This window comes from Perognathus longimembris, chromosome 10, assembly GCF_023159225.1.
Source record: "Perognathus longimembris pacificus isolate PPM17 chromosome 10, ASM2315922v1, whole genome shotgun sequence".
NCBI classification, from domain to species: domain Eukaryota; kingdom Metazoa; phylum Chordata; class Mammalia; order Rodentia; family Heteromyidae; genus Perognathus; species Perognathus longimembris.
This window is the reverse complement of record NC_063170.1, coordinates 48,586,714-48,612,561: the sequence shown is the minus strand read 5'-3', so window position 1 is coordinate 48,612,561 and position 25,848 is coordinate 48,586,714. Positions and strand designations below refer to the sequence as shown.

The 25,848-nt window shown below is 44.5% G+C and overlaps 2 protein-coding genes across 3 annotated transcripts in view; one reads left to right on the top strand and one right to left on the bottom strand.

Moving 5' to 3' along the window:
- The window catches only part of Abhd6 (abhydrolase domain containing 6, acylglycerol lipase), a 49,047-nt gene extending 23,502 nt beyond the window's left edge, over nucleotides 1–25,545 (bottom strand). The window contains 4 exon segments of the mRNA XM_048356041.1: nucleotides 4,665–4,740; nucleotides 4,743–4,806; nucleotides 11,527–11,591; nucleotides 25,429–25,545. Coding sequence (XP_048211998.1) covers nucleotides 4,665–4,740; nucleotides 4,743–4,782 — 116 coding nt within the window. The 5' untranslated portion in view covers nucleotides 4,783–4,806; nucleotides 11,527–11,591; nucleotides 25,429–25,545.
- Dnase1l3 (deoxyribonuclease 1 like 3) overlaps nucleotides 14,116–25,848 on the top strand; it is a 54,217-nt gene continuing 42,484 nt past the window's right edge. The window contains exons 1-2 of one of the 2 annotated variants that reach the window (XM_048356042.1): nucleotides 14,116–14,617; nucleotides 20,110–20,251. The gene's annotated coding sequence lies outside the window, so the exon portion shown is untranslated. Of the gene's footprint in view, nucleotides 14,618–15,583; nucleotides 15,737–20,109; nucleotides 20,252–25,848 lie in introns of those variants that run through there. The other variant, XM_048356043.1, reaches the window with a different exon arrangement.

Below are 25,848 nucleotides of genomic sequence, written 5' to 3'. Positions count from 1 at the left end.
TAAGAGCATTTGCAATAAACTGGGCTTGGTGAACACTTGTAGTCCCAGCTTCTTGGAAGGATAATCATTGAATTCAGGACCAGCCTGTGTAACATAGCAAGATCATATTTCAAAGAGTAAAACAAGATCATGCTTCTATAGTTTTGGAGTGTGTTTTGTTTTTTTTTTTTTTGGCCAGTCCTGGGCCTTGGACTCAGGCCTGAGCACTGTCCCCTGGCTTCCTTTTTGCTCAAGGCTAGCACTCTGCCACTTGAGCTACAGCGCCACTTCTGGCCGTTTTCTGTATATGTGGTGCTGGGGAATCGAACCCAGGGCCTCATGTATACGAGGCAAGCTCTCTCGCCACTAGGCCATATCCCCAGCCACTTGGAGTGGTTTTATTTGCTTAAAAAAAGTAAACTATTGGGCTGGGGATATGGCCTAGTGGCAAGAGTGCTTGCCTCGTACACATTCAATTCCCCAGCACCACATATACAGAAAATGGCCAGAAGTGGCACTGTGGCTCAAGTGGCAGAGTGCTAGCCTTGAGCAAAAAGAAGCCAGGGACAGTGCTCAGGCCCTGAGTTCAAGCCCCAAGACTGGCAAAAAAAAAAAAAAAAAAAGTAAACTATTTAGCCAGGTGCCTGGGGCCCATGCCTATAATCATAGCTACTCAGTAGACTGAGATGTGAGAATCATGTTTCAAAGCCAGCCCAGGCAAGAAAGTCCATGAGGCTCTTATCTTTACTTAACTACCAAAAAGCTGGAAGTGGAGCTATGGCTGAAGTGGTAGACTGCTAGCCTTGAGCAAAACAGCTCAGCCAACACCCAAGCCCAGAGTTCAAGCCCCAGGACCAGTGTAAAAATATGTTAAAAGTGAATTATTTTCATGTAGCATTATCAGGCTAGCCAAAAGATGAAAACAACCCAAAGTGTACATCACTAGCTTCATGATGTGGTATAACCACACTATCTCACCCCCGTTTTCTGATGCTATAACAAACTGTCTGAAACTGGGAAATTTATAAAGGATAGGAGGGTTTTTGTTTTGTTTTGTTTTTGGTTCATGGTTCTGAAGCTAAGACATCTGAGACCGTGGTGCCAGCTTTTGCTAGGTTTCTGATGAAGACTTTGTGCTGCTTCAATTTATGGCAGAGAGCAGAGGGCAAATGGGCATGTGTAGAAAAGATAAAACACACAAAGCTACCATCTCTTTCAACCCACTCTCATGGAGTAACTGAAAGAACTCTGGTAGGACTGCTTTAATACTCCCCACAAACTAATCAGCACTTATAATCCCTCTTAACACCGCTATCATCTCATACAATGGAGAATTTCTTCAGCCATAACAATGAATGCAATGCAACCCAGTGCTGGAGGCTCATCCATGAAATCCTAGCTACTCAGGAGGCTGCTCATCCATGAAATCCTAGCTACTCAAGAGGCTGAGATCTGAGGATCATGATTTGAAGCCAGCCTGGGCAGGAAAAGTCCATGAAAGTCTTATCTCCAATAAACTACTCAGAAAAAGTTGGAAATAGTGCCGTGGCTCAAGTGGTAGACCACTAACCTTGAGCAAAAGAAGAAGCTCGGGGATTGCACCCAGGCCCTGAGTTCAAGCCCCAGGACTGACATTTGAAAAGAAGAAGAAGAAGAAGAAGAAGAAGAAGAAGAAGGAGAAGAAGAAGAAGAAGAAGAAGAAGAAGAAGAAGAAGAAGAAGAAGAGAGAGGAGAGGAGGAGGAGGAGGAGGAGGAGGAGGAGGAGGAGGAGGAGGAGGAGGAGAGGAGGAGGAGAGGAGGAGGAGGAGGAGAGAGAAGAAGGCAATGCAGATATACAACTCAATATACATGAGTTTTGAAAATATTAGTGGAAGCAAAAAGACCATATATCATATAGTTACACATTGCATGACCCCCCCCCACACACATACCATGAAATGTCCAGACTAGGTAAATCCCAAAAGTAAGTTAGCAGCTCCCAGGAGATGGAGAGAGAGAGGAAAAAACAACAACTGGGATTGACTGACAATGAGTCTGGAGGTTCCTTTGGGAAGATGCAAAACTTAGAGAATTGTATAGTGGTAATGATCATATAATACCAGAATATATTAAAATCGCTACATTATACACTTGAACCTGGTGAATGTGAACTCAATAAAAAAAAAGAGAGAAATGTTGCTGGGAATTCAATTTTTCTCTTTACAAATCAATTATCAAAAAATGACTCTGAAATCCTGGCCCTGGCAGCATCTGGAGCCCAGGGAAGGTGGGGGGCTGGAGACCAATGCAGTGCCCTTATATAATCACAGCTTGGTACACAGTCATATCCACACTTACCATCCACACCAGTGAGCAGATTTCTTTCATAAAATGGCATCTGTGTGGGGGCCCAGGGTGCCTTGGCTGGACCATGAGGTGGGGGAGGGGCTTGGTGCTGACCTCCTTATGCCCTGGGGCCACCCAGGAACCTTGGCCCCAGAGACGGGTCCTGGGTGACACTGGTATGTGTAGAGGTTGGGGGGGGGGGAGTGACACCACACCCATCCCCAAAGAGAAGGAGAAAGAGGAAGATGAAAAGCTGCCTTCTACTCAATTAGCTTCTTTTTCAGGATCAGAGCTTGACTGGCAGGCGGAAAATTCCACACCTGGCAAAACAAAAGAGAGCCAGAAAGGAGGGCAGAGGAAGGGCACGCCAGCCTCCCAGATCTTCTCCAGTGTGTCCAAGTTCCTTCTAACTTTCCCAAGTCTCACTAGATAGATCTCCATGGCTTTACCTATGGCACAGAAGGGAAGCTGATCCATCTTAGGATGCACGTCACTGGGTGGGGGTGGGGGGGCAAGAGGGGTGATTTCATTTGGGGAAGGGATGTTGGGATGGAAAGTCACCCAAAGCACATCCTTTTCCAAAGTTAGTCCCTTTCCAAGTGTCAACCCGATTTCCTCAAGGGAAAGCTCCGGTCAGGACTACTACCCTTCTTGTTAACTTGGCAGCAGGAAGAAAACACTCAGAGCCACGGTATCTAGGCCAGAACACAGTGAGGTTGTTTAGTGTCGTGCTTATTTTTACCTTATGTTAACTTACTATTTATTTTCCCCCTTGAGACAAGCATTTGCTCTATGTACACCCAGGCTAGCCTCAAATTCAAGATCTTCTTCCTGCTTCAGCCTCTCTAGAGAGCTGGGATTACAAGCATGGGCTACCACACCTTAACTATTTGTAGCAAGCATTGCAGACTTTCCACTTACAATAGTGATACTTGTATTATTTCTTAAAGAAAAGTGCAGGTGCTGTGCACATATGGCAGAACAAGGTAGGATGAAAGTGATAGATATTCTTGAAACTCCTTTTTATGTCCCTTTAATAACGAACAGCTCTAATGCTGCATAAAGCCATTTTGTCCTGAATATGCCTCTCAATGGCTCCAAGTGTTTGGAAATCACTGTTTAGTGACATCAGTGCAATTCTCAGAACATCACTGAAATTCTAGTCAAAAGCAGCTACTAAGAAAGCATGAAGGAGTTCCCACAAGCACACATGATCCTTGTCTGTGAGAGTCAGTGACAGCAAAGAAGAAGGCAAAGAGGCTGTCCCAAACCTGAGCCTGTCTAGTACCATGTATAGTAGCTCACACCTGCAATCCCAGCTATTCAGGAAATGGAGCTAGAAGAATCACAGTTCAAGGCTTGCCTGGGGAAAAAGAAGTTATCAAGACCCCCAATCCTGAGGTCTCAACCAACAAACCAGACATGTTCACATGTGTAATTCCAGCTATAGAGAAGGCTCAATGCAATCCAAAGCTAGTTCCTACAAAACAGAGACTATTTGAAAAATAACTTAGGTATCTGGGCACTGGTGGCTTATACCTAACTCTAGTTACTCAGGAGGAAGAGAACTGATGATCAGGTTCAAAACTAGCCCGAGAGTCCCTATCTCTAATTAACCAGCAAAAAGCCTAACCAGAGGCATGGGTCAAGTGGCATAGCATCTGCCATGAGCACAAAAGCAGAGCAAGAGCTTGGGGTTCTGAGTTCAGGCCCCAGTATTGGCACAAAAAAAGTTAAATAAGAAACTAAGGCAAGGAAGTGGTGCTATGGTTCAAAGTGGTAAAGTGCTAGTCTTGAGCAAAAGAGCTCAGGGATAGCACCCAGGCCCTGAGTTCAAGCCTACAACTGACAAAAAAAAATTAAGGCAAAAAGGGATGGGGGATGACTCAAGTAGCCTAAGCAAAAGTCCCCAAGTTCAAACCCCAATACCACACAGACAGACAGACAGACAGACAGACAGACACACACACACACACACACACACACACACACAATTTTACCTGGTAAGAAGCAATTAATGCTTTGAGAACACTTCCAAAATTTGGAAAAGGATTCATATCTCTCAACTTTCCTGTTTGAAACATTTCATGATAAAGTGGTGATCGTAAGACAGCAAAGATGACAAGGTGGTGATACTCTTGAAGGTATCAATCTTTTTTTATAAAAGCATTTTTTAATAAATTGATGTATTTTGGGCTGGGAATGTGGCTTAGCAGTAGAGTGCTTGCCTAGCATGCATGAAGCCCTGGGTTCTATTCCTCAGTACCATAAACAGAAAAAATGTGGAAGTGGCACTGTGGCTTAAAAGGTAGAGTCAATTAAGCTGCACCCTCAAACCACACTAAATCTTTTTCACTTACCAATAATAGATTTTTATCAGTGCTGAAGGCCACAGAAGAAAGGAGGCCACAAACGCCAGAATTGGGATGGCCAGCGTCCGCCTGCGATCACGAACATATTAAGCACATCAAGATCCATCCTGCTCTCCAGGTTGGCTGACACCTGCAGGGGCAGAGAAACAGTAAAGGAACGGAAACTGTCTCAGGAGAAAGGAAGGGAAAAACCAAAGGAGAAAAGAACAGTGAAGGCTCCAGAGCAAGTGTTCAGATCAGGAGCAAGCAAAGCAAGCGACTATTTTTTTAAACTAATTACTTTACTGTTATTATAGAGGTGATATACAGAGGGATTACAAGGATAAGAGACAGGTAATTGTTGCATTTCCTTCCATACAGTGTCATCTGTTCCCTCATTCTGTCACAGTCCCTTCCTCCTGTCTCTGCTTGTTGTATATGTCCAGTGAGCCTCACTGCTACACGTTTTTACCCTTTTTCCTTCAGTTCTGTGGCCCAGCTCCTGAAGATATACACGTGAATATACCATCCATAAGGTAAAGAAGACCAAATCACTAAAAACTAAAAAAATTGTAAAGTCTCTTGTTTTCATATCTTGAGTTCATTTCATTATGTTATTATTTTGTATAAATATAAAGAGGCACTTAGGCATTGCACCTTTGTGTTTCCCTCTGGAGAGTATCCTCTTTTGGTTTCATTGTGTGTGAGTATCTAGAATCCTGTATAATTTGTCATATCCCAGTGCATTTTAGATCTAAGTTCTGCATATCAGAGAGAACGTGAGCTGTTTGTCTCTCTGAGTTTAGCTTACCTCACTTAACATGATTTGTTCTAGTGCAGGTGATTATTTAAAAAAAAAAACTACACTAAATGTAATGAGGAACCTGCAGGAGGATTTTGGGCTTAAAAAATGCAAATCATAACTCTAAGGCAGAAGGTAGAGTTGTGTCTCAAGTAGTACAGTGCTCACCTTGAGCAAAAAATGCTCTGAGTTCAAGCGCCAGAGCTAGCAAAAACTAACTAAAAAAGAAATCTAAGGTAATCAGCTGGGCTTCATGGCTCACACCTGTAAACACAGCTACTCAGGAGGCTGATATATGTGGATTATAGTTTAAAGCCAGACTTAGCAGGAAAGTCTCTGACACTCATCTCCACTCATCACCAAAAGCCAGAAGTGGAGCTGTGGCTCAAGTAGTACACAGCTCAAGCCTTGAGCAGGGACAGCACCCAGCCCACTGTTCAAGCCCTAGGACTGGCACAAAAAAAAATTCTAAGGCAGCTAGAGGCATGGCATAGTGGTAGAGCACCTGAGGAGGGCCTGAGTTCAAACCCTAATGCTGAAAAAACAAAACAAAAATACACAGAAAACTCTAAGGCATACTGTTTGAACCTCTGGGGAAAACAGAGTATGAACTGGATATTATATTTTATTCATGAATTAGATTCTATCAGTCAATCTTGAGCATGATGTGAAATTGTGTCTATTATGTAAAAAGTCCTGTATCTTAGGAGACATCTGCTGAAGTTTTAAGGGGTGCACAATGGTATCTGCTGTTTTTAAAGATTCAGGACAGAAGGAATGTATGCATCTGTTGGCAAGCGTGTAGAGAATAATGCAAATACAGTCGAATGTCCATCACTGGGGAATCTAAGTGAATGGAACTATTCCTTCAACTTTTCTATAGATTTGCTGTGTGTGTGTGTGTGTGTGTGTGTGTGTGTGTGTGTGTGTGTGTGGTGTGTTTTACTGGGGTTTTAACTCAGTCCCTAAACACTGTCTCTTAGGCATTTATCTCAAAGCTGGTGCTCTACCATTTGAGCCACACAGCTCCACTTCCAGGTTGGTTAATTGGAGATAACAGTCTCATGGATTTCCTGCCTATGTTGGCTTTGAACCATAATCCTCAGATCTCAGCGTCCTGAGTAGCTAAGATTACAGGTATGAGCTACCAGCATCTAGTCCCTCTCCCTCCCTCCCCCTTTCTTTCTTCCCTCCCTCCCTCCCTCCCTCCCTCCCTCCCTCCCTCCCTCCCTCCCTCCCTCCCTCCCTCCCTCCCTCCCTCCTTCCCTCCCTCTCTCTCTCTCTCTCTCTCTCTCTCTCTCTCTCTCTCTCTCTCTCTCTCTCTCTCTCTCTCTCTCTCTCTCTCGGCAGGATCTCATGATGCATCCCAGGCTTGCCTGAAACAGAATCTTCCTGCCTCAGACTCACCAGTGCTAGAATAACAGGGAATGTGCAACTACACTCAGATTTGCCTGTGTGTGTGTGTGTGTGTGTGTGTGTGTGTGTGTGTGTGTGTGTGTGAGAGAGAGAAGGTCAGGGGATTACTAGGGTTTGAACTCATAGCCTTGAAGATGCTAGGGCAGGCACTCTACCACTTGAACCATGCCTTCAGCCCCAGAATTGCCATTTTTAAACATAAAAAGAAGACCAAAAACTTCTAAGACCGAAATGAGGAAAAAGATACAGTATATATGGACCATGTGTATAGACAGTACCATGAACATATGTATAGATGTAATCCATGGTTATTTCTAAGGTGGTAATAGAGCGCTGGGTGTCAGGGATATAGATAAGAGGTTTGATTTCCACTTTTCAAATCTTCCCAATTAAATACATTAAGTCTTTTCAATATAAATACATAGCTTACTAAAAACATAAATACACAACAAGAAGTTGCGAGGGAAATAAGACACAAAGGTAGCTCTCCAATGTCTTCCTAAAGACTCAAACACAGATAAGGGCTGCACTGTGGGCTTCAGGTCAAGCATGTCCCACCACGCCTGCTTCCCTTGTTTTATAAATCTGAGGAAAACTGGAGCTCAAAAGGTTAATTAATTTACCCAGGCTTACCCAGCTGATTATAGAATGAGTTTCTGACTGGGGTCAAACCCCTTGTGCCAAGCAATAGTTCATGTCATGGTTTCCAATATTCTCTTCTTAATCTTCATAATCCCTTTGTTCTTAGGTAACTATATTCATCATTTCTGATTTCTCCATGAAGGTAAGAGTTCTCTCGCCTACGGACTTAGCCCAACAAGGCACTCATGGTTGAAAAGGGGGAGACCAATGGCTGGATAGGCGAGTTAGACCCTCCTCCTTAGCCACCTCCACTCTATCTGCTCATTCAATTGCCCTCTTGGGAGCTTAGTTGCTGAGAACAACTGTCCCCGTGGGCTTGACTCACTGGCTAGTTCCTCAGGGTTCCCTGAGGGTGGGAATAACCACACATGTTCTTTCTCTGAGCCTGCTATAGCACAGGACAGGCACACGGTACAAGTTGGATTCATGACAAGCAAAGTTAACAAATGGATCCAGTGCTGTTTAATTGTTTGTAAAAGAAAACAATTCCCAAGAATGCTGCAAGAGATCTGGTGCTTTTCTTCTTCCAGTAACCACAAAATTCCCTGGAGGGATCACCTATTAATTGCACCATAAAGAGCTGGAGGTATGGCTCAGTGGTAGGATACTTGGACCAGGAATGAGAACATGTTATGCCGGAGGCTGTAGGTATAAGAAGCCCTGACACTGGAGATAACAGCCTTGAACTGAAATTATGCTCTTTAGAAAGTTACCTCCCTGCCTTGTGGGTACCTGCCAACAAGTATGAATGTCATATTCAGTTTCAAACAAAGTTCTAACAGGATCCATCTTCCATTTACAAGCAGAAAGGTAGAGTATGATCAATGGAGCATGGTTTGGACTTATCCCAGATAACCTGCAGGCTTTTCCTGACAAGGTCAAATAAGGCTAGGCCCTGGCGGAAAACAAACAGAACAAAAAACAAAACCACTTTGCAATTGCAGTATTTTCGCTACAGATAAAGAATAGACAGTTATTTCTATCTCTGCAACATCGTTTCTTTAGAAAGCAGCTCCTCTGCTCTGCTGGGGTTTATTAATAGAATAATCTACACGCCCAGGGGAAGGCTGGAGACTAGAAAACTGAAGTCTGTGAGCCCGGAACCACCAGTGACTAAAAATGAGAAAACTTGGTCTGGGTGTAAGAGTTTCCAGGGCCACAGGCCCACAGGACTGGCAGTGTGCAAGATGCTTTGCAGCAAGAAGAGAAAATTAGGTCATCCTTCAAGGTTCACAGCTTTAGCTAACACCAACACACAAACACAAATACACACACACACACACACACACACACACACACACACTCCTCTCCAGTCAAAGCAGCTCTCAGAATAGTGTTGTTATTAATTTTTATTACTTTTAAGTAGTCGTACAAAGGGGTTCTGATTCAACCTGTCAGTTTATGACTATAATGCATCTTGATCAATGTTCCCCTTTCATTGTTCTCTCCCATCTCTCCCACCCCCATCCATCCCTCCAATGTTCCTAGTTTCCTAAGATATTCATGACTGCATTCTCCACTAGGGTGCCATCACATTCCATCCCTTCAAAACAAGGATGATCATTAGCAACAACCTAAATAAAAATATCTGTGACCACCACCACAACCACCGCAGCCCCAAACCAAAGAGCAACATCCATTCACTGATAACCCCCCTATGCCAAACCCTATGTAGCAACTGGCATGCAACCTCCCATTTTATCTCAAAATATGATAAAAGAGAGAGCATGTCTTCCATTTCAAGGTTGAGAACACTGAGGCTTAAACAGTAAATCCAGTAGTGAAGTGGGGTGACCTAAACGTCACTGAATCCTGTAGGTCTCCCTAGCTCATGCTACCTTGACCTTAGCAAAGAGTTCTAGAGCAGTGATGTGCTGTGTGTCACTGTGCACAAGGCTCCAGAACCATTTCCATAATCAGTAGTAGGTAATAATTTTTTAAGTTACCTGTCAGCTTATTCCTATTCCTTTAAATGGAAGTGTTAAAACTCACCTCTGAAACAATGATTCCTCCAAACTATCTGAACATTAGCAGATAAAAAGGCTGCAAAGCAAAGATTCTTTTGTGTAGAAGCAACAGGAGAGCAGGGACAGAATAATATGATAGACAGGTTGTTCTCATTCCTCTTCTCTTTTTTTTTTTTTTGTCAGTCCTGGGCCTTGGACTCAAGGCCTGAGCACTGTCCCTGGCTTCCTTTTGCTCAAGGCTAGCACTCTGCCAGTAGAGCCACAGCGCCACTTCTGGCCATTTTCTATATATGTGGTGCTGGGGAATCAAACCCAGGGCTTCATGTATGGGAGGCAAGCACTCTTACCACTAGGCCATATTCCCAGCCCCAAATATGTTCTTGGAATTTTTTTTTTTTTTTGCCAGTCCTGGGCCTTGAACTCAGGGCCTGAGCACTGTCCCTGGCTTCTTTTTGCTCAAGGATAGCACTCTGCCACTTGAGCCACAGCGCCACCTCTGGCCATTTTCTATATATGTGGTGCTGGGGAATCGAACCCAGGGCTTCATGTATATGAGTCAAGCACTCTTGCCACTAGGCCATATTCCCAGCCCTCATTCCTCTTCTCTATCACACTGAAATTGTGAAGCAAGCAGGTTAAGACTGTCCAGCTATCTTGCAAGCACGGCCAAACTCCAGGGTTCTCTGCTTTTCTCATGGCCTTTTTGTCTCCCCATCACTGGAACTGTCCCCGTTCCTACTCTGCAATTTGCTGCTCCAGCAATCTTGCTATTGAAGCAAGCCAATGCTGGTTAGGGTTCTAATATGCTCTCTTCACTCTCTCCCCAGAATATTCCCATAATGCTCTTTCCCCCTCATTTGTACACCCCCATAATCCCTCTATAGGAAATTTAAAAATTAACATACCTGATCAGACCTCCTTCTAAACCTTTCCAAATACCTGACTGACCATCCCATGATACAAAGTGCTACAAGTCTCAGATATATCTCTCTACTACTTCTCCAGATAGATTTCTGCCAATATCACTCCCACTACACCCATCAGTCTAGTCTGGATGCCAATACATCTTCCATTCTTCTTACTTGCTCCCACTCTAGGTATGCAATGGCAGAGAGGTACCAGCCTGAAAGTCAGTTTGTCCAGGTCTACACAAACTGCCATTCAAACTAAAACTACTCAATGATGAAATCATCTACTCATTGGACAGAATCTAAAATTCAATTCTCAGTGACACCAGCCATGTTTCCAAGTGCTCCATAGCCACATGTGGCCCAAAGTCCCCATACTAGACAACATGAGTCTTAACAGATGTATGCCCTTGAAGGCCTCCTACAAGCTATCTCCCAGGCCAGTTTAGTTCAACACTGACTAGGAACGTTGGGTTAGAAGAAAACCCCATTATACAGAGGACCACATGTCAAGCGGAGGAGCTCTGTGGCAGCACACTGAGGCCAAGTCCTCCTTCCTCTTCACTTCTTTTTTGTAAAGGTTTCTCTTTTATGCCCACAATCCCTCTCCCAGAGGGATCATCTCAAATTCCCCCAGGATTTAGATTGTACTGGACTAATGAACTATGAACCGCTACACAGTGTCCCAAAGCATTGTAGTAATTTGGACTTCCCTTGTCTCTGATAGCATCCTAACAAATCAGCCGTCTGTACTAGCCAGCCCTGCTCTGGCCTCTGCTCTATCCCTCCCATTGGCCTCTCCCGGCAGGGCCCTGCTGATAAGCTGATAAACTCTTGGCTTCCTGGCTAGCTGATAAATAAACTCTGCCAGGACGCAATGGTCACTACAGACCATGTCTTCTCATCAAAGCCCTGCTTCTGGCACACCTGTGAAAACTGTTCATATAAGCTTGGAGGGTGAGGAAAACCTCCAGGTGCCCACTCCCTTCCCATCAAACCTCCTGACCCCAGAGAACCACCCAGCTCCGTTGGCCTGCAGACAACAGGAGCAAATGTAGAGATGACCCAGCCTCAGGAAGACCTGCCTTTATGGGAGTAGCCTATAATGCTAAAAACAAAACAAAACCCATACTTACTTTCCAAAGAGTATGGCTTTCTTTCTCTGCAGCTACTGGCTTCAGCAGGAGTTGAAAATGAGATTCTGGAATCAGAAGAAATGGAATGACAAGGCACTAAGTCATCTGAAGGAATGTGAATGAAGTGCTAAGAACAGCAAGCTCTCTGAGTGCCCAGGGAAAGGTGAGGGCCATGTGGCCTTTATAGTCTGCCTCTAACCTCAGGACACATCTTCAGGCCAAAGGACACAGTAGGCAAAAGGTCACACAGGGCAGGGAATCTCAGATAATGAGCCAAGGGGGTGAGGGTACAACAGAGCAAGGAAGCAAACAGATTATACAGAATGCAAAGAGGATCAAAATGCATTACATGAAGATACAAAAATATCACAGTAAACTCTATTGTACAGTTTCTAAGATTTTTTTTTAATTAAAAAGAAAGCAAGAAGGGAACTAGTGGCTCATTCCTATAATCCTAGCTACCCAGGTAACTGACATCTGAGGATCATGGTTTGAAGTCAGTCTGGGCAGGAAAGTCCATGAGAATTTATCTCCAATTAACCACTAGAAAACCAGAAGTGGCTCAAGTGGGAGAGTGCTATCCTAAAAAAGCTCAGGAACAATGCCTAGACCCAGATTGGAGCACCAGGACCAGCACAATAAGAGGAAAGAAAAGACAAGAGAGTTGGGCACAGGTGGCTCACACCTGTAATCCTAGCTACTCAGGAGCCTGAGATCTGAGGATCACAGTTCAAAGCCAGCCCAAGCAGAAACGTCTGTGAGACTCTTAACTCCAATTAACCATCAGAAAACCATCAGAAGTGGTAAAATGGCTCAAAGTGGTATAGAGTCTAGCTTCGAGCAAAAGGACTCAGGGACAGTGCCTAGGCCTGGAGTTCAAGTCCCATAACTGACAAAAGAGAGAGGGAGAGAGAGAAAAAGAGAGAAAGCAAGTAGAGTAGATGAGAGGTAAGAGGTGATGCAGGACAGCCAGGCTGCCTGGCAGGAAATACAACAACCGGTGAAAGAGTGCTCTAGGAACTCAGAGCAGGAGTCAGTCTTGCTCTGCTGAATCACAGCTTATCAAAGAAACAGCAGTAAAGATACAAAATCACCTTTTACCTAAATATAGTATTCAGGAAGGAATGGGAGAAGGGCAGCAATCAATGGGCAAAGGAAGGTAACAATGCTACGGGAACACTGAGTAGAGAATAGCAAGCAGGCTGTGGCCTACTCCAAAATGATCCATATTGCCTTGAGTGACTTTATTTTTTAAAGCAGCAATTTGATTCATTTTGAGTGCAACTGCTGAGGCCAAATGATGATATACATTTTTTCCTTTGTGTGTGTGTATAATTAAAGAACAACCATCTGTTGCCCCTTGGTGCAATGAATAGTCACTAAAAAAGGAAATAATGACAGGAAAATAAGCCTGCTCTGTTGGGAGGTAGGTATCAGTGGGAGGGGGTGGGTGAATGGAAAGGTAAAAAAGAATGACTATAATCAGAGAAGTGAAGAGAGAGATAAGGAAGAGGAAGAGAGGCTAAGGCTGATCAGGTTTGTTATATGCATATATGGAAATAGCACAATAAAATTTCTCTTGTACAACTAATGTAAGATAATAATAACAAGAAGAAACCATTTAGAGAAAGTCAGTGACCAGGCATCTGTGGCTCACATCTGTAATTCTAGCTACTCAGTAGGCTGAAATATAAGAATCACAGTTCAAAGCCAGCCTGACAAAGTTTGTGAGACTCTTATCTCCATTTAACTACCAAAAAGCCTGTAGTGGAGCTGTAACTCTTACCAAACACTATGAGGCAAGATAGATACAAGAGGTGATAGGGAAATTAAAAATAACAAGAAAACAGCTGGGCACCAGTAGCTCATGTCTGTACCTAACTACTCAGGAGGCTGAGATCTGTGGTTTGAAGCCAGCTGGGGCAGGAAAGTCCAGGAGACTCTTATCTCCAATAAATTTTTCAGAAAAAGCCAGAAGTGGCACTCAAGTAGTAGAGCACTAGCCTTGAGCAGAAGAAGCTCGGGGACAATGCCCAAACCCAGAGGTCAAGCCCTAAGACCAGCAAAAAAATAAAACAAAATAAAAATTAAAATTAAAAAGCCAAACTTAGGAATTAAAACAAAACTATGAAATAAAAGTTTTTAAAAGGGCTGGGGATATGGCCTAGTGGCAAGAGTGCTTCCCTCGTATACATGAGGCCCTGGGTTCGATTCCTCAGCACCACATATACAGAAAATGGCCAGAAGTGGCGCTGTGGCTCAAGTGGTAGAGTGCTAGCCTTGAGCAAGAAGAAGCCAGGGGTAGTGCTCAGGCCCTGAGTCCAAGCCCCAGGACTGGCCAAAAAAAAAAGTTTTTAAAAAATCAGAGAGGGCCTAGTGCTAGAGTGCTTGCCTTGTATACATGAAACCCTGGGTTTGGTTCTCAGCACCACATATATAGAAAAAGCAAGAAGTGGCGCTGTGGCTCAAGTGGTAGAATGCTAGCCTTGAGCAAAAAGAAGCCAAGTACAGGACTCAGGCCCTAAGTTCAAGCCCAGGACTGGCAAAAAAAAAAAAAAAAATCAGAGCAGTAACCTCTCCTCCTGAAATTTTCCCTTCTTGTAGGAGAAAAAATTGCAAACTCAACTGGGCACTGGTGGTTCATGTGTGTAATCCTAGCAACTCAGGAGGCTGAGATCAAGAGGATCTTGATTTGAGGCCAGCCTGGGCAAAAAGTTCACCACAAGACCCACATTTTAACTAATAGGTATGGTGCCACATGCCTGACATTCCAGCCAGAAAGGAGCTGAGATAGGAGGGTTGTAGTTCTAGGCTAGCCCATACAAAAAATAAAGTTCATGAGTATCTGTCTCAAGGAAAGAAGCTGGGTGTGGTGACTGGGACTTGTCATTCCAGCTACAGCAAGAAGCAAAAAACAGGGAGATTCCTGTTCAGGCATGACTAGGGCAAAAGTGAGACTCTCAGACAGGGCTGGATATTCAAAGAAAAGGGCTGGGCAGAAGCAGAGACAAGCTGGCATTAGTTCCACACAGGAGCATGAGAACATGGCAGGAGGAAGCTAAGCCACAGACCCCAGCACTATTCCAGACAGGTCAGTATTAAACATATAAACAGAACCATGAAAGGTCTGGAAGAAATAATAACTCATGTGTGTGTATCTGTGTCTGTGTCTGTGTGTCTATGTGCCACTATGGGTAGGTAAGGGAGAGAAATTGAACTCAGGGCCTGTGCACCATCCCTGAAGGTTTTCACTCAAGGCTGATACAATTCCACTTGAGCTACAGCTCCACTTTCAACTTTTTGCTGGTAAATTGGAGATAAGAGTCTTACGAACTTTTTTTCTGCCTGGACTGGCTTTGAACCATGATCCTCAGATCTCAGCCTCCAGAGTAGCCAGAATTACATGCCTGAGCCACCAGCACCCAGCAAGAACTCTTTCAAAATATCTCCCTGGTGGGCTGGGAATATGGCCTAGTGGTAAAGTGCTTACCTCGTATACATGAAGCCCTAGGTTAGATTCTCAGCACCACATATATAGAAAAAAGCTGGGCTGGGGATATAGCCTAGTGGCAAGAGTGCCTGCCTCGGATACACGAGGCCCTAGGTTCAATTCCCCAGCACCACATATACAGAAAACGGCCAGAAGCGGCGCTGTGGCTCAAGTGGCAGAATGCTAGCCTTGAGCGGGAAGAAGCCAGGGACAGTGCTCAGGCCCTGAGTCCAAGGCCCAGGACTGGCCAAAAAAAAAAAAAAAAGAAAAGAAAAGAAAAAGAACCAAAAAAAAAAAAAAAAAAAAGAAAAAGAAAAAAGCTGGAAGTGGCGCTGTGGCTCAAGTGGTAGAGAGCTAGCCTTGAGCAAAAAGAAGCCAGGGACAGTGCTCAGCCTCTGAGTCCAAGCCCCAGGACTGGCAAAAAACAAAACAAAGAATTCAAAATATCTCCCTGAAGAAAGGCCTTTTCTATGAAAGACATGAAAAACAGAAGTCATAATGAAATATCACTGATTCAAAATAATTTTGCATTATTATTTTTATTACAGAAAAGTAATATACTATCTAATAGTTTTTTAAATATCCACTTGAACACATCATCAACAAGATTAAAATTCACCAATATACATCAGAAGTAACAGACTAATTTCCTACATATCAAGAACAAACAAAATGCATTAGAAAAAAACAAAGAATCTAAAGAGATAACTTTCCAAACAGGTAAATGACTCTTAAAACATAAAAAAGAAAATGCTTGATCTCATTTACAATAAGAGACACAATAAGTATACATTTTGAGGGTGGGCTTACTTTATTATACTGGTAACTTAAATGAAAACTTAATTACAGATTATATGGCTGAGCCTAGGTAGAAACAGACATTTTCCTATCATGGATCAATTTAACCCCCATGCCTGTTAGCATGCCATGCATGGCAATCTGATATAATCCATAACAATATAACAATTGACCTACCAATATCATTTGCTAAGAATTCAGCTGTTTATATCTGAATACATGTAAAAATATATTTACACAAACTTACTTATTACACTCTTATTTATACTGTCTGTCATAAGAGAGCCTGGAAATAACTCACAAGGGACCTCAAAAGCAAATAATGATATAAACATACAAAGCAATTTATATCCTGTCAAACAAGACAAAATAAAATTGTACAAGTCAGGCATGATCTCATGAAATCAAAGCATGTGAGGCTGGAGAAGTGCCTGAACAAATGTGTAGAGACAATAGTTGTACTAGAGAAGTGAGAAACATATCAAGAATTGATAAAGAAAAGACAAGGAGCTCTTCAGGGGACACACTGGGAACTCAGCAGAAGGAGAGGTGGTAGAAGGGTCAACAACACTCTAAAGTATTTCTGCCGAAGTGACCTTTCTTATTGATGGCACCAGGAGAACCAAATGTTATCTGGCTGGACTTTCCCTTCCTGCTATTAAACAAACTATCAGATGTTTATTCCTTGTTCTAAGAATGAGCCCAAGGCCATTATGATAACATGAATTTTGATTCCTATTGACTACTTTTATTTTTTAATTAAATTTTATTGACAAGGTGATGTACAGAGGGGGTACAGTCACATAATAAGGTAGTGAGTACATTTCTTGTCTTATTTGTTACACCCTCCCTCATTTTTCTTTCCCTTCCCTAGTTCAGATAAGCATATATACAATATCCAGTGTATCAAAATCATATACAGTGGCCACAGGGGGTACGCCAAAGGAAATTCACCTACTACATTAAACATAACAATACCAATAAAATCCTCCTGTTACCTATTGACTAATTTTAAAAGTCTTTTGATAGTTGTTTTACCCATTTGGTTACAGTGTCAATAAAACTGTTTTACTTTCAGCTAAGAAATATCATCTTTTTACTTAGCTTACATTAGTTGTACAAGGCAGTTTCATTGTGACATTTTTACACAATGCATCCTGATTAATCTCAGCCCACTATCATTTGATACCCTATTTCTTAAAACAATTTCAACAGGTTTCTATGTTCTATTTTCATAAGTGCAAGTAAACGATTTCATCATCACATTTATCATCATTCTTTATCATTCCGCCTCTTCATTAGCCCTGTCTGTTCCTGCTGATAATGACCTCTTTAGTGCCTGTTTTACTTTCCTGTCATTCTTTTTTTCCCCTAATGTGTATTAATCACACCAAGGGGTTTCACAAAGATGTTTCAGAAGTGCTTACATTATATTATAATCAAACAAATCCTCATTTCTATTGCCTACTGTGTGTGTGTGTGTGTGTGTGTGTGTGTGTGTGTGTGTGTGTGTCCCTGCCCTCCCTACTAATCAACAGCTTTCACAGGGACTCCTTATGCTGTGTTCATATATAGTTACACTGTTTTTCAAAATTATTCATCCTCCATCTTTATTTTTTCCTCTCCCCTTCCTTCATCCTCCAACATTCCTACATGGTCCCATAGGTAGAATCATGTCTGCGTCTGCATGCACACCTGTACCAGGGCTTAAATTCAGGGCCTTGTGCTCTCACTTAGCTTTGCTTTTTTTTTTTATTTTTTTTTTTTAATCAGGGCTAGTACTTTCTACCATTTGAGCTTCTTTTTCAGTTCAGCTTTTTTGCTGGTTAATGGAAGATGGAGTCTCTCAGACTTCTCTGCCTAAACTGGCTTTGAATATCAATCCTTAAATCTCAGCCTCCTGAGTAGGTAGGATTACAAACCTGAACCACAGGTACCCTGCTAGAATCATGTTCTCTGTATGTGTCTGTGTGTGTGGTATGTATATACAATCTCCTGAGTAGTTAGGATTACAGGTGTGAGCAACTGGTTTTTGAGCCTGGTTTATCTCATTCAACATGTTCTTTAGTTTCTTCAGTTTTTTCAACTATGAAATTGAGTATGGCTTCACCAGGTGACACCTTTCTTGTGCTCCTTTTCCTGGCTTGCTGCTATCTCTTCTGGGCAGACTGTGACTAGAAAGAAGATCAAGCTTACCAACAACCCTCAGTACTACACTTTGGACAAGAAGCCAGAAATTTTAGCCCCTAAACTTCACCACTCTAATTAACAGGGCTCTTTGGTAGTCAGAAATACTGCTGACCTTTAGAGATGACAAACTCTCCTTAGTTTCCCAGCTTTTCCTTTTATTTAGAAATGCAGGTTTAGGCCAGTGTGCTTTAAGCTCCTGCTAACAGCACCCTCATACACAGGGCTATTTTAATTCTTTGAGGCAGGTAGAAGACAGTTGTTGTCTGGTATTCTTTCTAGTTCTTTGAGATGAGGAGAAAATGCTGGCTGTGGGCTTCCTGGGGCTCTAGGACTTTAGGTTCTTGAAAGTTAAAGGATCAAGTGACTTTTGGTTTCTGTTGTAAGCAGCGGGGAAATTGGCTTGCATTTACAGTGTTGTCTAGTTTCAACATGATTTCAGCTGGTTGGTCAATTCACACTATCACAGCCCACATCTTTGCCTATGCATCTAATGTGTTTCAGGTTCTGGGCTGGGCCAGGATGTGCAGTAGGGGTTTCATTGCCTTGCTTCTTAGACAATGAAGTTTGGTGCGCTTTTGTTTTTATGCAGGTACTGAGGCTTGAACTCAGGGCCTGGGCACTTTCATTTAGCTTATTCTCTCAAGACTGGTGCTCTACCCCATTGAGCCACAATTCCACTTCCAGCTTTTTTGATGGTTAACTGGAGAGGAAAAATCTCACTGAATTTTCTCCCCAAGCTGGCTTTGAACGTTGACCCTCTGATCTCAGCCTCCACAGTAGCTAGGATTATAGGCATAAACCACCTAGCACCTCATGACAAGAGTTTTTTTGGTTTTTTGTTTGTTTTTGTTTTTGTTTTTTTAAAGCTGTGCCTCAGATAAATAGGCCTTCTGCCTTCCAAATGAGCCCCTGGTTGATCTGCCTGCCTTTCCCTCCCCCGGCTGTCATTTCTGCATCAGGTTAGCAGGATTTCCTGGTTCTTTCCATCCTCCACCCACAGGGCCCCCGCTGGCTAAACTGGGTTCCCTTGCCCCAGTGCACCATGCCCCAGCAGCAGATGCAGGGAGAGAGAAGATGCGAGCTAGTAGGGTCTCAAACAAGAACTCCCAACGGAACCGGTTGCTAGGAAAGAGGGCAGTGAGCCTTCTCATCAGTCCCAGAGGCACAAAAGAGATAGGAATTTATGGTTTTGATGGGGTTATGTGGTTCCAAAGTAGAACATTTTAAATTGAAACCTAGAATGCTGGACTTTGGGCCTGGACGACTACAGTTTGTAGCAAGAGAATGTAATTAACATCTGGACAACCACATAGGGAAGGCCTTCCCCTCCCCCAGGCTTTCAACATTCTCTTAGTAGCTCAAGCCTTCCATCACTATATATTTCCCTACCACCACAGATGCATCCCCAGATGCATGAGGCCCATCCCCACCTCCAGGGTTTTGGCACACACAATCCTCTTTTCTAGCACATGTTTCTCTCTCTCTCTCTCTCTCTCTCTCTCTCTCTCTCTCTCTCTCTCTCTTTCTGTTTTTGTTTTTCCAGTCCTGGGGTTTGAACTCAGGGCCTGAGTATTGTCCCTGGCTTCTTTTTGCTCGAGGTTAGCACTCTACCACTTGAGCCACAGCACCACTTTTGGCTTTTTCTATATATGTGGTGCTGAGGAATTGAACCCAGGGCTTCATGTATATGAGGCAAGCACTCTACCACTAGGCCATATTCCCAGCCCAATTCTCCCTCTTATTTGCTCGGGTAAATTCATCTACATGTCTACCTGGCTCATGCTCCATTCTCAAGGGTATAATGTTTTACTGAGGGCTGGGCTTTACACTTCAACAACCTAAGTTCAAACTGCTATGTCATCTAACCGCTCATAAAATCTTGACCTTTACCTCTTAGAACTTCATTGTAGGGATGAAATGAGATGATGCAACCCAAGTTCAAAGTCATCACTGGCAGTTAATGAACACAGCAGAGAAGGTCATGCTTCCCAGGACCTCCCTGCCAGGCAGCCCTGCCACACACATCCAACCCTGCTCACAGGGGCTGCTCAGATGTCTTGAATTCAGAGAACTTGATCTGTGTGGTTTGCTGTCTTGATACTCAGAGGCTGGCCTATCTATTGCCCAGAGCCCAGACATCATCAACAAGAGGGTTGGAATTTGAACAATCACAAGGCAAATACCCCATGTCAACAGCCAGCCAAAGCTTCTGGTAAACTACGTCAGGTAAAGGCAACTATTATTCAGGTGAGTACTTGATAAGACATGACTATCAACCTGTAACAGTCTCAACCTGGGCCTACAACCTTACAAAAGCTGCTACTCCCTTCAAGTGGCCATAACTGCAGAAGCTTAGACAACACCAAATAGATCCAACCACAGGTGGGGACCTCAGTTGCAGGCCAAGTGAATGGAGACCCTGTAGTGCTTTGTGTGGCCTGTCTTGCCTGCTGTAAGAGCTTTACCTGCATCCTGTCCATGTGTTGTGACAACCAGAAATGTCACCAGATGTGGACAACTGATCCCTCACAGAAAAGACTATTCTAGCTAGTTCTTCCAGATCTCACTCATCACTACCCTTGTCTTATCCTGGTGGTAGCTACTCGCTGCTTGTTAGTCTTCCAAACACCCCAAGGATTGTTGTCTAAGTTTACAATCAATGCCATTCTCAGTCCTGGCTGCACATTGATATGGGGGGGTTAAAAAAAAACACACCAAAAACTCATGCTGAGCATTGGTAGCTCAGATCTGTAATCCTAGCTACTCTGGAGGCTGAGATCTGAGGATCATGGTTGGAAGCCAGCCTAGGCAGGAAAAGTCCACGAGACTCTTAACTCCAGCGAACCAACAAAGAGCTAGAAGAGGAGCTGTGGCTCAAGTGGTAAGTACCAGCATTGACCACAAAAGCTTAGAGACAGCACCTCAGGCCCTGAGTTCAAGCCTCAGGGCTAGGGCAAAAATAAAATAAAAAATAAAAATTCATATCTCCAGGCCTCACTTCAAGAGGTGATATTCACTGCTATAGGGCAGAGCTTGGGAATGGAATTGTTTTAAAAAGATCTGTTGATGGTTCTAACTTGCAGCCCTGGGATTTGAACACACACACACACACACACACACACACACACACACACACACACACACACAGAGTAATAAAACCCAGTGAGTCAGGCAAAATGAGTCTGAGGGGATTTATAAGGCTCCACAATCCTGTCAATAAACCACCTTTGCACACTCCATTTCTTGCCCAGCAGATGACTTGACAGAAAGAATGGAATGGAACCCATCATTAAACAGCTTTCTCATGGCAGTGCTGCGTTTCAGAGCTTCCTGTGAGGAAGAGTGGCTTCTACCAGCTCACCAATAGTGGAGCTGCTGGCTAAACAGGGCAACGGAGTACTTAAAACATAGAGAACTGAATTTAAAATCGTATTTAATTTTCATTATTTTTTTAAATTGCCACATGTGGTCGCAGTACTAGAAAACCCCCAAAAAAGTGTTGCCATCCCTAGAAATAAAGTTTTACAGTCTTCTAAATTCCACAGAATAAACTGTATGAAAATGTATATCTTAAAATATGTAAATCCAACAGTCTTTAGGTTATCAAGTGGGCCCTAGTAGTTTCCAATAAAGTCACAATTTAAGAGAATTTTTCAATATACAGAACCATAAGGGGATATCACTGCCTTATTTTTATATCCCATCACTGTGTGATAACTAATTGACCTAGTCATCAAAATAACCATGAGTTTAGAAAGAATTTCACAGTGGAAGCCGGGCACTGGTGGCTCATGCCTGTCATCCTAGTACTCAGCAGGCTGAGATCTGAGGATCATGGTTTGAAGCCAGCCTGGGCAAGAAAGTTCATGGCAACATTTATCCCCAATAAAGTACCAAAAGACTGGAAGTAGAGCTGTGGTTCAAGTGGTAGAGAGTCCTAGCCTTGAGCAAAAGAAGCTCAGGGACCAAGACCAGGCCCTTAGTTCAAGCCCCAGGACACTCCCCACCCCCCCCCCCCGCCCAAAAAAAAGAAAAAAAAGACAGTGGAGTTGATTTCTACTCTCTGCTATTTATCAGACTATGACAACAATACACTCAGGAGAGCCAAAGGTGGGTGAGAATGCTGAAAGGGGCGACACTGATCAAGATGCATTATATTAAAAAACTGCTTTGTTAAATGGCAACTCTTTGTACAACTATTTAGAGATAATTTTTTTTTTTTTTTTTTGGCCAGTCCTGGGCCTTGGACTCAGGGCCTGAGCACTGTCCCTGGCTTCTTCCCGCTCAAGGCTAGCACTCTGCCACTTGAGCCACAGCGCCGCTTCTGGCCGTTTTTCTGTATATGTGGTGCTGGGGAATCGAACCTAGGGCCTAGTGTATCCGAGGCAGGCACTCTTGCCACTAGGCTATCTCCCCAGCCCCTGAGAGATAATTTTTAAAAATTCAAAAATAAACTCATCTTCACTCTTCCCATCCAACCTCCAAAATAACCTGTCTTGTCCCCATGACTGGCCTGAAATAACACACACTGCAAACCAAAGCCATCTCTAAGGACAAGGATTTTTTTTCATACTGTCCAGTTTCAAAATGACCTCCAATTGCACAAATAGCATTTCCCACATTAACTCTCAGCATGCAGATTCTCCCAGATCTCACAGTTGTACATCACAAAACCCAGAAAACTGGAGGCTCACACTTGTAATCCTAGCTTCTCAGGAAGCTGAGATCTGAGCAGATAAAGGTTCAAAGGCCAGACCAGACAGGAAAGCCCATGAGTCTCATATACAATGAACCCCCAAAAAGCAGGAAATGGAGCCGTAGCTCAAGTGGTAGCGTGCCAGCCTTGATTAGAAGAGCTAAAAAACAGCACCCCAGGCCCTGAGTTCAAGCCCCAGGATCAGTAAATACACACACATGCACACTCACAAGCACACACACACACACACACACACACACACACACACACACCAGAAAAAAAAAAAATCAAGCTCAATTCTACCCCTGATTGCAAAGGCAAAGGTTAGGCATTTCTGAATGCAAAAGAGAGAAAAAAAAAGTTTACATCTGCTTGGCACAAACTCCCTTGCCCACCTCTAAGTAGAGAAGGTGGGCCATTTCATAGAGTTCTTCACAACAGCAGGCACTTCCTGAGTGCTTACCACCACATGCTGGGCACTGTGCCTTAATGTATCTCAGGACTACTACTGCCCTACGAATCAAATAGTCTTACTGAAAGTTGACCTTCAGAGATGTTAGGTGACTTGCCCAGAGCTACACAGATAGCAAGTGGGAGAGGGAAATCTGTCTGACTTAACTCCTTTGTGTTATGAACAACTAAACACACCATGCCAGTGTTGGCTTCTAGGCTGAGCCATTGTCCTTGGGATCAGGCTGCAGCTCAGTGAGGGAATCTGGATTTGCAGGGTTGAGAAACACACGGTTTACCAATTTTAGAAGTGCACCATCCCCCAATTCTCTCCCCCTCCTCCCTCTCAGTCCTCAGTCTTGACTGACAGGTGGAAAGAGGAGCCTTGGGGAAAACTTCTGGTTCAGCCAGCTTAGCCACATCTAAGAGAATACAGATGTTCCCTGGAGGGCATCCCCAGAGGAGGAAGAGCTGAGCAGAGCAGCAGTGGGAAAAGTGTGCTCACAGGCCTGGATAACAGCCAAGAAAGCAGGAGAGAAGAGTGGTCAGGATGCGGGGGGGAGACAAGGGTAATCTCCAGGGGCCTAGGCTAAAGGGCCAGAGAAGCAGAGGGAGCCCAGGAAGTACTACTACCCCAGAATCCTTTTCAATCCCAGCCCTAGTACTTCCTACTTGTGACACCCTGCCCTCCTCTCCCAAGCAAGTTCCTTTTGCTTTCTGGGTCTCAGTCTTCTCTAGGAAGGCACTGAAGCCCCCTTACTGGTTTAAGCACCAAACTACAGATTTCTCTACCTATCTATGGTGCTGGGTATGGAATTCAGAGCCTTGCCTATGTCAGGCAAAGTGCTCAACCACTGAGCTACACCTCCAGCTACTGGACCTAATTCCAACAAATCAAGTTTATGCTAGGAGTATAGGTTATTTGCTTATAACTTCTGATTTTTATAAAAGTATTAATAAGAATTTATCAGTTAAGGACTGGGCTGGGCTCAAGTAGAAGAGCTCTTGCCTGGTAAGTAAAAGGTTCTGGTTTCAAAAAAAAAAAATCAGATTAGGGCTGGGGTGTGGCTCCAGTGGTAGAACAGTTGGCTAGCATGCACAGGCCCTGGGTTTAATCCAGAGGAATGAAAAAATTTAGGATTGGTAAAAAGGCAGCTGCTCAGAGTGGTGCAGGCGTTAACAGTGGTACCTAGCTCAGAAAAGAAAAAAAGGCTGTTGGGGGAATCAGGCAGGTAATTATTTTCAAGTGCCTAAGACAAGGCTGGTACTCAGTATGTACTTATTCTATGCCAGTTCTTTTTATAATTATAAGCTATTTTTAACTCCCAGTCAGGTGCGGCCGGCCATTAGGGTTTTCTAGCTGGTGAAGAGGAGGTGAATCAAATGTGAAAAGATCTCCCGTGTAGAGATCTCCCGTCCCTCCCCGCGTCCCTGTGGCCTCCCCACACATGCTCTGCGCTGCAGCCTGCATTACACAATCCCCGGAGTGCTTGACAGGGCTGTCAACAGTGCTTGGACCAGAATCCTGAAAGGTCCTGAAAGGACCAAGGGCGAGGGAGTTGGGGCAGCTTGCAGGGAGGGGAGGATGAAAGGCTGCTGGGTGGGTGGGTGGGGGTGTAGTAGAGGAAAGAGATCTGGGGACGGTTACAGACATGGGGGCGATTTGTGTGTGGGGGGGGGGGTGTGTGACAAGGAATACGATGCCTTCCGGGAGGGCAAATTATGGATCCTCTTCCAGGAAGTGGGGGCCACGGGCAGGTGCAGGAACAAAACCAACCCGTCGGTGTCAGGGGGTCGTTATGGATGGGGGGGGGGTGTAGAAAGAGGGTGCGGGTCCATGTCCCTCTGCACTCGGTCCCCGAGCTGAGCTGCGGGAAGTGCAGGGATGGGGAGAGGGGACAGAGGGAGGGATGGCAAGGGAGGTGCGGGTATGGGGTATGGGGGGGGGGTGCGGGGTACGTGTGTGAGTGCGGGTACGGGGTGAGGGGTGCAGGTAGGGGTTACGGGGTGCGGGGTGTGAGGTGTGCGTGTGGAGTGCAGGTATGGGGCACGGGACACGGGATGAGGGTACGGGGTGTGGGGTATGGGGTTCAGGACCCATCTGCCCCGTGCGTCGCTGGGCCGGAGCAAGGAACAGCTTGGAAAGTGGGTGTGGGTCACAGCGCCATCTGGAGCGCCCCCATCCCTTTCCTGGCCGGGCACCGCCATCTCCTTCCCCCTCCTCCACCCCACCCCATCCCCGCGCAAATCTCATCCTGATCCTCCCCGCTCCGCTCACCGGATAACTTCGGTTGCCTGAGTCCCGGTTCCCGGGTTCCCGGCTCCCTTCTGGGCTTCGCCGCGGCAGCTGCACGCTCGCGTCCGCAGGCCGCTGGCTCCTCCCGCGCGGCTGGGATTGACTCCTTAAAGGTACAGCACGTGGATTCGTATCCTCCGACAGAAAAGGTGGCCCCGCCCACACACGGGGCACTGCCTGTTGGCACCAAGTTGGAAGTCTCAGGGACTCAGGAGCTCTAACTCCAACTTCTCCACGTCCCAGGTCAAAGCTCTAGGGCCCGAGAACAAAGTTAATACTCGGCATCACCTGCCAAGGACAGCAGAAGTGCCTGCTGTGTTTCTAGATAAAAAATGGAATCAAGGGTGCACAGTGGGGCGGGGTATGGAGTGCCAGCAATGTAACCCCTGGAGCTGAGATTCT